This window comes from Apium graveolens, chromosome 2 (assembly GCF_009905375.1).
Source record: "Apium graveolens cultivar Ventura chromosome 2, ASM990537v1, whole genome shotgun sequence".
NCBI lineage: Eukaryota > Viridiplantae > Streptophyta > Magnoliopsida > Apiales > Apiaceae > Apium > Apium graveolens.
Window position 1 is genome coordinate 129,427,481 of NC_133648.1, and position 13,517 is coordinate 129,440,997.

Consider the following 13,517-nt stretch of genomic DNA (forward strand, 5'->3'; position numbering starts at 1 on the left):
TATGTGTTTCAGGTATTCGACCGCGCGTGTATGCGAACACGTTCTCAATCTCGTAAGGACAAAATAGAAGAAGTAGAAAAGGAAGTGATCAGTGCAATGGGAGAAGTAGCAGCAGAAACGAAGGCATTGAAGGATTATTCTCAACCGAAAATCAATGACATTCAGTCTAGCATTGTCGGACCAGCCATTGCAGCTAATACCTTTGAAATCAAGCCTGGAATGATTCAAATGGTACAAAATTCAGTCCAGTTTTGGGGTTCTCCAACGGAAGATCCCATTATGCACATTAGGGATTTCATCGAGATCTACGACACCTTCAAATTCAATAATGTTTCTGAAGATGCTGTGAAACTGAGACTTTTCCCATTTTCTTTGAGGGATAAAGCTAAAAACCGATTGCACTCTCTACCACCAGGTTCTATTGCAACATGGGAGGATCTTGCTCAGAAATTTCTTACAAAATTCTTCCCTATGGCAAAGACAGTTGCAATCAGGAATGCTCTTACTCAATTTGCGAGTAAATCAGGTGAATCTCTATGTGAAGCCTGGGTGCGCTACAAGGAGATGCTTAGGAAGTGTCATCATCATGGAATGCCTAATTGGATGGTAATAAATTACTTCAATAATGGTTTGTAAACACAGTCAAGATCTATGCTCGATGCAGCATCAGGTGAAACTTTATGGGCTAAGAGCTATGAGGAAGCTTATGAGCTAATTGAGATGATGGCCGCTAATTAATATCAGAATCCAACTCAGAGACTACCACAAGGAAAGGTAGCAGGAATTTTGGAGGTGGATACAACTACGACTATAACTGCTCAGCTAAAGGTGTTAATAATGAAAGTGGATTCTCTGGCTAATTATGGTGTTCATCAGATTAATGGTGTTTGTGAGCTTTGTGCAGGTTCGCATGTGACAGAGCAATGTGCTATATCTAGTGAATCAACTCATTTTGTGAGCAACTTTCAGAGGTCACGGCAACCAGTCCCTGCCACTTATCATCCTAACAACTGCAACCATCATAACTTCAGCTGGAGCAATAATCAGGGTGGTATGCAACAGCCTTACCAGCAGTTTGGAAAAAAGCCTTTCATTCCTCCTGGTTTTCAGCAATAGTTTGTACCAAGGCAACAATTTCAGCCACAGGGAATGCAACAACAATCACATGGAGGTGCAGGTCCATCTTCGAATAAAAAATCTGAATTGGAGGAGTTGAGGCTGATGTGCAAAAGCCAAGCGGTTTCAATCAAAACTATGGAGAATCAAATAGGGAAAATTGCCAATGCTTTATTGAACCGACCACAGAGAACTCATCCTAGTGATACGGAAGCTAATCCGGGCAAGAGGGCATTCAAGGAACAGTTGAAGGCAATCACCTTGAGGTCTGGAAAGGTCGCTAGCCCTAAAAATCATCAAAATGAAGAATCTGAAAAATTTCTTCAGAAGGTGGGCGCACCCGCGCCCATATCAAGCGCGCCTGCGCCCTTGCCAGCTTCTGGAAAAGGAAATTTTTGAGGAAACAACTAATCAGAAGAGGGTCGAAGCAGAAAGGAAGAAGACTTCTACTGAAAACAATACTTCTAAGGGAAAATATAGGAGATAAACAAGTCTATCCGTCTCCTCCATATCCTAAAAGACTTCAGAAACAGCAGTTCAATTAACAATTTGCTAAGTTTCTGGAGGTTTTCAAGAAATTGCATATTAACATACCTTTTGCGGAAGCTCTAGAATAAATGCCGAGCTATGCTAAGTTCATGAAGGGTATTCTTTCTCGGAAGCTTAAACTTGAGGAGTTGGAAACCGTTTCTCTAACAAAAGAGTGCAGTGTTGTGCTACAACAGAAACTACCTCCTAAACTTAAAGATCCAGAAAGCTTCACGATACCATGCTCTATTGGAAACTTTTTTTTTGACAAGTGCTTGTGTGACTTGGGAGCTAGCATCAATCTGATGCCATTGTCTGTCTTCAAGAAACTTGGTCTGCCTGATCCAAAACTTGTAAACATGTCCTTACAACTGGTTGATCGATCCATCACTTATCCATGAGGTGTAGTGGAGGATGTATTGGTTAAGGTGGATAAACTCATCTTCCCTGCTGATTTTGTCATTCTAGACTTTGAGGAAGATAAGAAGATTCCCATTATCTTGGGGAGACTATTCTTAGTTACTGGCCAAACTCTGATCGATATGCAGAAGGGTGAGCTTACTATGAGGGTTCAGGATCAGGACGTTACCTTTAATGTTTTCAATGCAATGAAATTCCCTACTGATGAAGAGGAGTGCTTTAAAGTAGAGTTGGTAAACTCTGTAGTGAATTTTGGAGCTTGATCAATTGTTAAGGACTGACGCCTTAAAGAGAGCCTTAACAGGGGAATCTGATAGTGAAGATGAAGAAGGGGAAGAGCAACTGCAGTATTTGAATGCATCTCTGTGGAAAAGGAGATTGGACTTGCCATTCGAGTCTCTTGGATTATCAGAGCTTAAAAATTCTCAGGAGCGTCTCAAACCATCTATTGAGGAAGCTCCCACACTTGAACTAAAACCACTGCCTGAATACTTGAGGTATGCTTTTTTGGTGATGCATCTACCTTGCCTGTTATTATCGCATCTGAACTTTCAGGTAGTGATGAAGACAAGCTCTTGATAATTATGAGAGAGTTTAAATTAACAATCGGATGGACTATAGCAGATATCAAGGGAATCAGCCCTTCTTATTGCATGCATAAAATTCTGCTTGAGGAAAGAAGTAAACCAACCGTTGAACAATAGAGGAGACTCAATCCTATCATGAAGGAGGCAGTGAACAAAGAAATTCTTAAATGGCTGGACGCAGGGATCATCTATACTATTTCTGATAGTTCATAGGTGAGCCCAGTGCAGTGTGTGCCTAAGAAAGGAGGCATTACAATTGTTGCTAATGAAAATAATGAGCTCATTCCTACTCGAACAGTCACAGGATGGAGAGTATGCATGGATTATCGGAAGCTGAATAAAGCCACCAGGAAGGATCACTTCCCTCTTCCATTCATTGATCAAATGTTTGACAGGTTGGCTGGCCATGAGTATTATTGTCCTTTGGATGGGTATTCATTCTATAATCACACTTGCATTGCCCCAGAAGATCAAAAGAAGACCACTTTTACTTGTCCTTTTGGCACTTTCGCTTTCTGTCGAGTTTCTTTCGGACTTTGTGGTGCACCTGCTACTTTTCAGAGATGCATGATGACCCTATTCTCAGACATGATTGGTACTAATGTGGAGGTGTTCATGGATGATTTTTCTGTGTTTGGGACTTCATATGATGAGTGTTTGCATAATCTTGGCTTGGTGTTGAAAAGATATGTTGAGACCAATCTGGTGCTCAACTAGGATAAATGTCACTTAATGGTGTAACAAGGTATCATTCTTAGGCACAAGGTATCTAGAAAAGGTCTTGAAGTGGATAAAGCCAAGGTGGGGGTTATTGAAAATCTTCCTCCACCAATCTCAGTTAAAGGAATTCACAGTTTTCTTGGTCGTGCGAGTTTTTATCGTTGATTCATCAAAGACTTCTCAAAAATCTCTAAACCCTTATGCAATCTATTGGAGAAGGATTTTTCCTTCAAATTTGATGAAGGATGTTTGGCTGATTTCTAGAGTTTGAAAAAGAGTTTGATTACAGCACCTGTTATTACTGCACCTGATTGAAATGGGCCCTTCGAGATGATGTGTGATGCTAGTGATTTTACAGTTGGAGCTGTTCTTGGCCAGAGAAAGAAGAACATTTTTTATGTGGTTTACTATGCTAGTAAAACCCTTAATGGTGCTCAGTTGAATTACACTACTATAGAGAAGGAGCTTTTGGCAATTGTCTACGGGTTCGAGAAATTCATATCTAACTTGTTTGGGACAAAAGTGACGGTTTACACTGATCATGCTGCTATTAGATATCTGGTCTTGAAGGAAGATTCAAAACCTCGATTGATTCGATGGATTCTCTTGCTTCAGGAATTCGAGTTAGAAATCAAAGACAGGAAAGGTACAAAAAACTAGGTAGCGGATCATCTCTCACGTTTGGAAGATCAAGGCAAAGCTTCACAGGATAAGACGTCGATCAATGAATCTTTTCCAGATGAGCAACTTTTTGGGGTGCAAGAAGAAGAACCATGGTTTGTAGATATTGTGAACTATCTTGTGAGTAATGTTATTCCACCAGAACTCTCTTATGCTCAAAGGAAGATGTTTTTACATGAAGTGAAGTGGTATCGATGGGATGAGCCGTTCTTGTTCAAACAGGGGGCAGATCATATTATCAGGAGGTGCATTCCGTATGGTGAAACAGAAGGTATTTTGAAAGATTGTCACGCCACTGCGTATGGTGGTCATTATGGAGGAGAGAAGACAACTTCCCGTATTCTTCAGGCGGGATTTTTCTGGCCAACTTTATTTAAAGATGCTCATCAGTTCGTGTTGAGATGTGATCGTTGTCAACGGGTTGGAAATATGTCCAAGAAAGACGAGATGCCTCTTAATGTGCTTCTGGAAGTTGAGATTTTCGATGTGTGGGGAATAGACTTCATGGGACCATTTATCTCATCGTGCAACAATCAATATATTCTTTTGGCGGTGGATTATATGTCTAAATGGGTTGAGGTTAAAGCTTTTCCAATCAACGATGCTAAGGTGGTGATAAATTTTCGTCATAAGCAAATATTCACACGTTTCGGTACTCCAAGGGTAATAATCAGTAACGAGTGATCGCATTTCTGCAATCATAAATTTACTGCATTAATGGAAAGGTATTGTGTGAATCATCGTGTGGCCACAACTTATCATCCTCAAACTATTGGGCAAGCTGAAGTCTCTAATCGAGAGATCAAGAGAATCTTGGAGAAGGTTGTGAGTCCGTCAAGGAAAGATTGGTCTTTGAAGTTAGATAAAGCTGTTTGGGTCTACATAACAGCATTCAAGACTCCTCTAGGCATGTCTCCTTTCCAGTTGGTATATGGTAAGGCGTGTCATTTGCCTGCGGAGTTAGAACATAAAGCATATTGGGCTTTGAAGAATCTGATCTTGACATGGAAGCTGTTGTAGAAAAGAGAATGCTCCAATTTAATGAACTCGGAGAATTCCGTCTACAGGCTTATAAAAATAAAAAGTTATACAAGGAGAAAGTCAAGAGATGGCATGATATGAGGTTAGTGCGCAAGACATTTGTGCCTGGTCAGCAAGTTTTATTGTTCAACTCTCGGCTCCAACTTTTTCCAGGAAAGCTTAAGTCACGGTGGTTAGGTTCGTTCATTGTCAAAACTGTGTTTCCACATGGAGCTGTGGAAATTTTTGATAAGCATCCGGACCAAGCGTTCAAAGTAAATGGTCAGAGGTTGAAGCATTATTATGGGGATACGGCGAACCGTGAGGTGGCGCCGTTCTTGCAACAACTTGATTTTGAAGTTTCACGTCAAGCTAAAGACGTAAAACAAGCGCTTCGTGGGAGGCAACCCATGCATTTATTGTATTTTTGCTGAAGAAAAAAAATAAAAAAACTGATTTTTTTTCCAGAAGTGCGGCGCGCTCGCGCTCTACACGGCGCGCCCGTGCGAGGCCCCTGGAAAAGAAAAAAAAGAGTGAAAAAAAAACATAAAATCAGATTAACCCAAGCCCAAACCTGAATTCTACCATAATTCTAACCCTATTTCTACACCCTAAACAACTCTCCACCCCTCCTATCTCTATCCTATATATATATATATATATATATATATATATCTACATACATACAAACACATCTCGTATACCCACGAACCCTAGCATCTCCTACATACAATACTTACACCTAAATCGCTATCACTTGTGATTATGACACCCAAAAGAGCATAAACCATGGGGAGTAGTAGCACCCATCCCTCGTCTACCGAGAATTCTAGTGTGGGTGTCACGCAGAACAGTTTTACTTCACCGGAGGCTCGGGCGGAGTTCACTAGGTTAATTTCTAAGCCGATTGCTAAGGAGATGGGACTTTTACCCATGGCTAAGGATGGGAAGCTGTTGGAGATGATTGTTGAGAAGGGTTGGCAGATTTTCTGTGAGACACCCGTTGCGGTTCTGATGAGCATTATGCGGGAATTTTACGTAAATGCTAGTGAGGACAAGAATGAGTATTCTGTTGTTCATGGGTTGACTGTTGATTATCATCCAGTTGTTATTCGTTGGGTTATAAATCAACCCGCGAGGCCTAGGACTGCTGATGATTGGGTGCAGAAGACTAGGGATGATTTGGACTTGGATTACATTTTGGCAGAGTTGTGTGTTCCAGGCACGGAGTGAAAGTACAAAGCAGACACCACTGAGCCGCTTACTTTTCCTGCTTCTTGTATGAACAGGTATGTTAGGGCTTGGAACCTGTTTGTGTGTGCTAATATCATGCAATCTTCACATTCACACGAGGTTACTGTGGATCGGGTTATTCTGCTGTGAGGGATTTTGAATGAAGAATATGTTAATCTCAACTATGTGATTCATCAGAGTATACTGCGTTTTCTGTGAGGCGGAACCACGGGGGCGTATTACAAAGTTGTATACTTCGGCTGGTGTTAGGTGGCACGAGCATGAGCAGCTGCAGATGCCGAGTGCTCCCATTGATAGCTCGACGATTTCGGTGATGTAGGAGTGGTATGGTAGTAAAGCCCATGAGAAGGGATTGGGTTATACATATGATCATCTACCGGGTGGCCAGCCAACTGACCAGACGTATGTAGGGGGTTCTTCTCAGGCATAACAGGCAGCTGCTAGATCCTCTCGTGCAGCCGCTAGATCTTCTCGTGCATAGTAGACAGGGGATAGGACTGGACTTGGAGATGCTCAGTATAGGAGATTGACTAGGCATATGGATGCCATGCATGACATTCACAACCATTTTGCTCAGGATTTGACACAGGCTTTGAGTACTGCTTTTAGAGCCACTGGTGTCGAGATCGATTGGGCTGTATTTGGAGTGAGCACTGTTTACCCGCCACCTGATTCTCCACCCGAGGAGTGTGATCCCGCCGACGACTAGGTATGCCTTGTATCCTTATTATTACCTTCAATGAGACATTGAATATTTTAAGTTTGGGGGTGATAATGTAAGGATTAGTTGTGTGTTGTGTGCATATAGATTCATATTAGGATTAGTTATGTGTCGTGTTCATATAGATTCATATTGCATATTTAGTTGTAGTTCGTTCATTATTTTTGAATGATTGTTCATATAGGTCATATTTGTTGGCATATTTGTTCATGTTATTATGTGAGTCTATGCAGTTGCAGTTGCATGCATATAACATGATCCCGTAGGATGAGCTGTTTCTGATTGGTAGGTTGGTGTTGATTTGAGTGTAGTGATGTCGAATAGAGGGATGATTAAGTCCAAATAAATTGATTTGCATGCCCAGAAACAAAGTTTTTTCACAAGCCTTATAGGTTACTTTTGAACTAGAACTTGATCATACTTGTTTATTTGTTGGAATTTAATCACTTGGTTATATTTAGAATTTTCACTAGTACAAAAATGCTTTCTTGCGTCGCAGCTTTAGCGTCGGTTCTGGAAAGAACCATCGCTTATAGTGCTTTTAAGCGTCGGCTGTTAATTAGACCGACACCTTTTGTCAATTTTTTAGATCTATTGCGTCGCTTATTCATAAGCCCGACGCTTTTGACTATTTTAAGCATCGGCTGCCCGTTTAACCGACGCCTAAAACTGCTTATAGCGTCGGGCTTCTTTTTGCCAGCGCTAAAAGTTCAGTTTATAGCGTTGGTTTTATAGATGCGACACTATAGATTACATTTGTAGCGTCACTGGAACTGCCGATGCTGCAGGATACTTTTCAATTTTCAGGTTTGATGTCTGACCCGAATTTGCTGTTATCTTTTTTCAACCCACCGTTCAAATAATTATATAAAAGTTGTTTTTATATTTTCTATATTAATAAGGTAGTTTAAGTCTTTGGTATGAGTTAATTGATAAAAAATTAAATAAATAAATTTATAAAATTTGTATTTAAATAAATATCAATAAGCAAATATGTTCATTTAAGACGTGTCATAAATATTAAATTTAATTGAAAAGTGCATAGTTTAATTTTTAAAAATAATTAATTTTTAAAATTGATAAAGAAAGGTATATGCTATGTTCAGAATATAATATTTGTTATTCTATATTTCAAAATATTATTATTTTTATTTTAATAAACTTAAATTTTATATATTACATGAGTTTGACTGTATTAACTACATCATTTAATTTTTTAAAACTAAATTAGATATTTATTTTTTATTACTAAAAGAAAATTCATAAATATTCACACTAAGTACCTGGTTAATATTTTTTACATTGATGTAATTAAAAATATTATATTTATATTAAAATATAATTTATATATAGTTACATATATTATGATGTAACTATATTAAATTTATACGAACTTATCAATTATTGAAATATATAGTTCATATATAATTGAATCAGATATCTTATAATCAAAATTTGAAGCCAAGAGGATTTTTTGTTTTGAAAAAAAAAATTAAGGCTAAGAGAATTATTTTTTAATTTTCAAAACAAAAATCACAAAAGAATAAAATAAACAGGCACGTCCACAAGTCAGATGTCACAACTCCCTCTCTTCAATACTACTAACTTGGTGCTCAATTTCACTCCTGATTCACCCTGAAAAACTAATCAGTGCTCAATTGTCAATTCCACTCCCAAGCTGGTTCACTCTCACTTTTTATATATAGTACTCTGTTGTTTTCGATTTTGCTTTTGTTGGCATTCTCCGTTTCCCCTAAATAAGGGTTATTGCTATTAACAAAAAGAGGATTTTCTCTGTTTCTATTTTGTGAGTTAAGTGATTTACTGGTATGTATGTTGTCATTCTTATATATATATATTGACATGTATGTATGTGTTGCTGCTATATGTTATATATATACATGTGTGTGTATGTATGTGTTTGGTAGTATGCTACCGGTGTTTTGTTTTGAATATGTTGACATGTTCTATGGATTAGCAAGTCAGGATTGGCCTTTTTTAATTTAGTTTGCAAGGCCCTGAATTTTATTTAAGAAATATGAATAAACTTTCACCCGCTGAATTTTACAAAATAAGTTGACAAATGCTTGCAAGGGGCTATTACTTTAGCTTCTTTGGCTGATGTCTTCCTCCTTTTCAAAATGGAAAGTGATGTATTAATGCCTATTTCTCTGTCTAAATTCAAGAAAGGTGTTAAAAAACTGATTTGCTCAACTTTCTAAAGTCCTGGCTGGTAACTTTTTCTTGGTGTAACTTTATTTATTTTCTTGTATTTTGTACACCTAGATACTTCCATCTGCTGGCACACTATACACATCTTCTTTCCGAGTTATAACTCGTATATATCATTCTTTTCTTTGTTCAGGGAAGGACAGAAATAGTCAAGGAATAGAGGAAACTAGTGGGAGAGGGAAGAATAAGAATGTTTAAATTCTGCAGTTCAAGAGACTTGGCTAATAAAATGTCTTAATACTTTTTTTTTCATACCATTGGCAGTTGGGAAGCCTCAACTAGTATGCAAACACTGTTTTTAACTTGAAATTTAATAGCAAATGGAATATTATGTTTATATTATTACTGATTATATCTTTTCAAGACCCTTTATATCTTATATATGGAGTCTAATCCACCTCTGCAACTATTAATATCTTGTGCATGTTATTTTGTTATCAAAGTGGAAGGAAAATAAATGTTATTCCATTTCTAGGATCTCGCTCTCTGCAGACACTCAGGTATATTGTTAAAGCTCTCTCTTTTTGCATGATCATCTGATTATTGTTAGGATTTAATATTTACCACCTCTCATGTATACTTCCACTTACATGTTAGCCTTTAGACCCTTTTCTTAAATAATAGATCAGCCTTCCAACCATTACATAAGGTCATTTTTATGTACCAAACATTTTGGGGAAATATTCACATGCTTTTTTTAATTTTCAAAACTTTAAAACAGTATTGTATTCAATTGGCAAAGAGAAAAAAACATTGTACTCAGCATGCTCTTTCCTTCTCAATGGTAATTTGCTTGTGAAAACTAGTTTGTAAAATCAATATGTATGCCACGGAAGCACTTATTATTTTGTTAATTATTGACAATAAGTTCTACACTCATCTTTCCTCTCCTTTGTCATCCATAAGTTTCTTAAGTCATTTAAATATATTGATGAATTTTTTTAGGTGTTTATATTTTTGATGGTGTATGGACTTGTCAAGTATGGTTGTCTTTGTTGAAAAAAGTGGCAATATTAATATTGAGGGGTTAATTGGCGCTATAAACAAGTCTGTAATATTGAAGGGACTAAGCTGAGGCACCAGCAATCAACTTCATGCCAACATGAGCTAGCCCCTTGCAGATGTGGCCATGTAGGTACACTTGATAGCCCAAACATTGTGCAGGCAAATGAAGGTTGCGCCAGTACTAACATTCGTAATTTTCTGGAGGAACTGGTTGACATACCAGATACTCTTAGTGTCTAAACCCAGCTTATAAGGCTTTCTTTACCCGGAGGACACGCAATTGAACCATTTGCACAACTTATGGAGACAACTTATATTGGTTGAGAAGGTGAGTCTTATGTATGTGCTCCTTTCATGCATCACAAATACTGTAGTACTACAGGTTGGAATCAGTGAGATGCTAAAACGTAGAAGTAAAATATTATACTACGATCTTTTTTTGTACTATTACTTTACCTCAAAGTGGTTTTATAGCAGGTTTGATAACATGAGTTATTGCGGTGTACAAGTCAGAGTATCTACCTTAGTTTCTTATTATTACATTGCAATTGTGCATCATATCTATTCCTGTGTACTCTGTTGGCTTGGTTAATTCTTTAGCAACTGATTTGGTGGAAAAAAAGAATTGAAACAGATTCGAACTCTGAAAGCTAGCTCTACACAAGTGACTGTGATGTTATCATATTCCAAGACTTAAAATATAATAAAATATTAGAATCTAAGTTTGTTACTATAATTTTGCAGCAAGAAGAAGATCAAGTGGAACAAGGACTAGAGGACAAACTCGAACTTTCATTTGAGTGCCGCTGCTTTTCAGTGTACACAGAAGTGATTTATTTGTCATACTCGCGCATTTTATTGGTAAGTTATCTCTGCTATTGCTTATGTTAAGATGAAGTTGTTACTGCTTCATTTTCTATTTTTCAAAATAATATTTGATCACGTGTAAAATTGTGGTAAATTCTGTTAAGAAGAAGATGTTATTGTGTGTTTGAACATATATAAACAGGTTAACTGAAAGTAGGCAATTATAATTTAATAATGAGTGTATCCGAGCTTTGGACTTCTTTAATTGTATTGACCTTATCTCTACATTTATTTTATTCAGGCGCAAGACACATCTGACATGCAAGAAAAAAGAGGGAACCTAGCTAATGAGCGCCCAACAATTGTTAAAAGCAGGCCCGGAACTGAAGCAAAAAAAAAGTGCTAGAAATTAGCATGCTGGATGTTATCTGATGTAATTTGTTAAATTATGCAAGGAAAGAAATACATTAGGAACAATTTTTGGTAGTATTTGTAACTTTATTTTGAAAGAATTAAATATTTTATATTTATTCGAAGATAATTTCTAATCTATGTTATGATTTGATTCCTTGGTGTGTTTTACTGGTTGATATATTAGTGTAATGAAACAGGTTAATAAGGATATTAAAAAAAACAAATTTTATACAAACAAAAACTGTCAACTAGACCTGATGTGTAAGACCAAATGCGTCGGTGTTTTCAGAACTGACACCATTAGTATGACCAAAAGTGTCGGTCTTTTTCAGGACCGACACACATTAAAGGAGCTATAGCGTCGGTTTTTTACCCTTTTGCGTGTATTGTTTGACCGACGCCTAATATGTTTTGGTGTCGTCAGCTTAACCGATGCTATAGGTTTAAACCTTTAGCGTCCCCTACATATACTACGCCACTTAACCAACGCTTTAGGGTCTTTTTAACCGACGCTAAAAGCTCAGTTTGTACTAGTGTTTTTCTATTCTCGTAATGATGTAGGAACACTGAATTTTTAAACTAGGGAAAAATATGGATATCATTGCTAGTTGTGAATAAAATTAGACGTCAAATGGCTAGTAGCAGGCTCATATTTTTATGAGTAGTCTAGGGTTGAATGAGATGGAGCGGAACACACTCATTCAGAATCATTGAAAAATAAAGCAAGAAAAGAAAAAGAAAAGAAAAAAATGAAAAAAAAAAAAAGAAAAAAAATTGTGTTACTATATGTAGAATTGACCAAGGGTGAGCTCTTTAATACTCGAGCAATTAAGTTATAGGGGACTTTGTGCCTAGTGACCTAAGGCTTGTATAGTCTGGGATCCGCTAACCTAACACTCGCTACATGGGTATTATTGTATAAGTCATTTGGGACCTCATTCATTGCACGGTCAATAAGCATTTGTGATGTGCTTTAGTATTATAGCATGATCCTTGTATAACTCTAGTAAAGTTGAGGTGTTGAGAGTCATTATGTGTTTAATGTCTATTTTATTTATAAATTTGTGATTGTTTTGGAGAAGGATAGGATATGGTTATTGATCTAATGTTGATAGTATATCTGATAAGCATCTCACACACGCATATTTCTGGTTTGTATGTTTGTTTATGGGATTTAGTTGAACTCTGTTTAAAGTTATTGCATTCTTAGTGACATTGCTTATTGATTTGGTTATGGTTATTCCGAGGGGATCGTTGTATTGTCATTTAGTTGCATTTTCACGTAGTTGCATTCATGCATTAGTTTTGTTATTAGTGTCGAGTCTGTTTATACTTGAGGACACACATCGATTTAAGTTTGGGGGTGTGATAAGTGGATTTTTTATCTACTTGGAACGCTTCATATCGGCTTAAGTTGGTGTTTTGGACCCAAGTATTTGGTGTTTTTTATGTGTTTTGTGTTGAGTCGTTGCAGGGCACTAGTCAGAGGTGGAAATGAGCACTTGAGCATAATAACTTTCTGCAGCTATGTATTCAGCCTCTGCTGTAGAAGTTGACACATATTATTGTATCTTGCTATACCAGGATACAAGTGTTTGTCCTTGAAATTGACAGCTTCCACTAGTACTCTTTCTGTCAACCCTGCATCCAGCAAAATCTGCATCTGTGTATCAAACAGCTTCAAAACCAGTTCCCTTAGGATACCATAATCCCAAGTTTGGAGTCCCCTTCAAGTATCTGAAAATTCTCTTCACAGCCATCAAATGTGATTCTTTTGGATTGGATTGAAATCTTGCATACAGAAATGTTGCAAACATGATGTCTGGTCTATTTGCAGTTAAGTAAAGCAATGATCCAATCATTCATCTATAGCTTGAAATGTCTACACTCTTGCCCTTTTTATCTTCATCCAATTTTGTTGTTGTAGACATAGGTGTAGATGCAGGTGAACAATCAACCATGCCAAACTTTTTCAATAAATCTTTGACATACTTAGTTTGGCTGATGAAGAT

The 13,517-nt window shown here is 37.3% G+C and overlaps 1 protein-coding gene and 1 non-coding gene across 2 annotated transcripts; one reads left to right on the forward strand and one right to left on the reverse strand.

Annotated features, from left to right (window-relative positions):
• Positions 1–486: 486 nt before the first annotated feature.
• On the reverse strand, positions 487–593 carry LOC141709823 (small nucleolar RNA R71). The gene has a single exon (XR_012570380.1). It is a non-coding gene; the product is annotated as a small nucleolar RNA R71 (small nucleolar RNA).
• Positions 594–4,769: 4,176 nt separating this feature from the next.
• Positions 4,770–5,506, forward strand: LOC141693276 (uncharacterized). The gene is made up of 2 exons (XM_074498314.1): positions 4,770–4,959; positions 5,043–5,506. Exons 1-2 carry the CDS (start codon positions 4,770–4,772, stop codon positions 5,504–5,506), a joined length of 654 nt encoding a protein of 217 aa, XP_074354415.1.
• Positions 5,507–13,517: the final 8,011 nt, after the last annotated feature.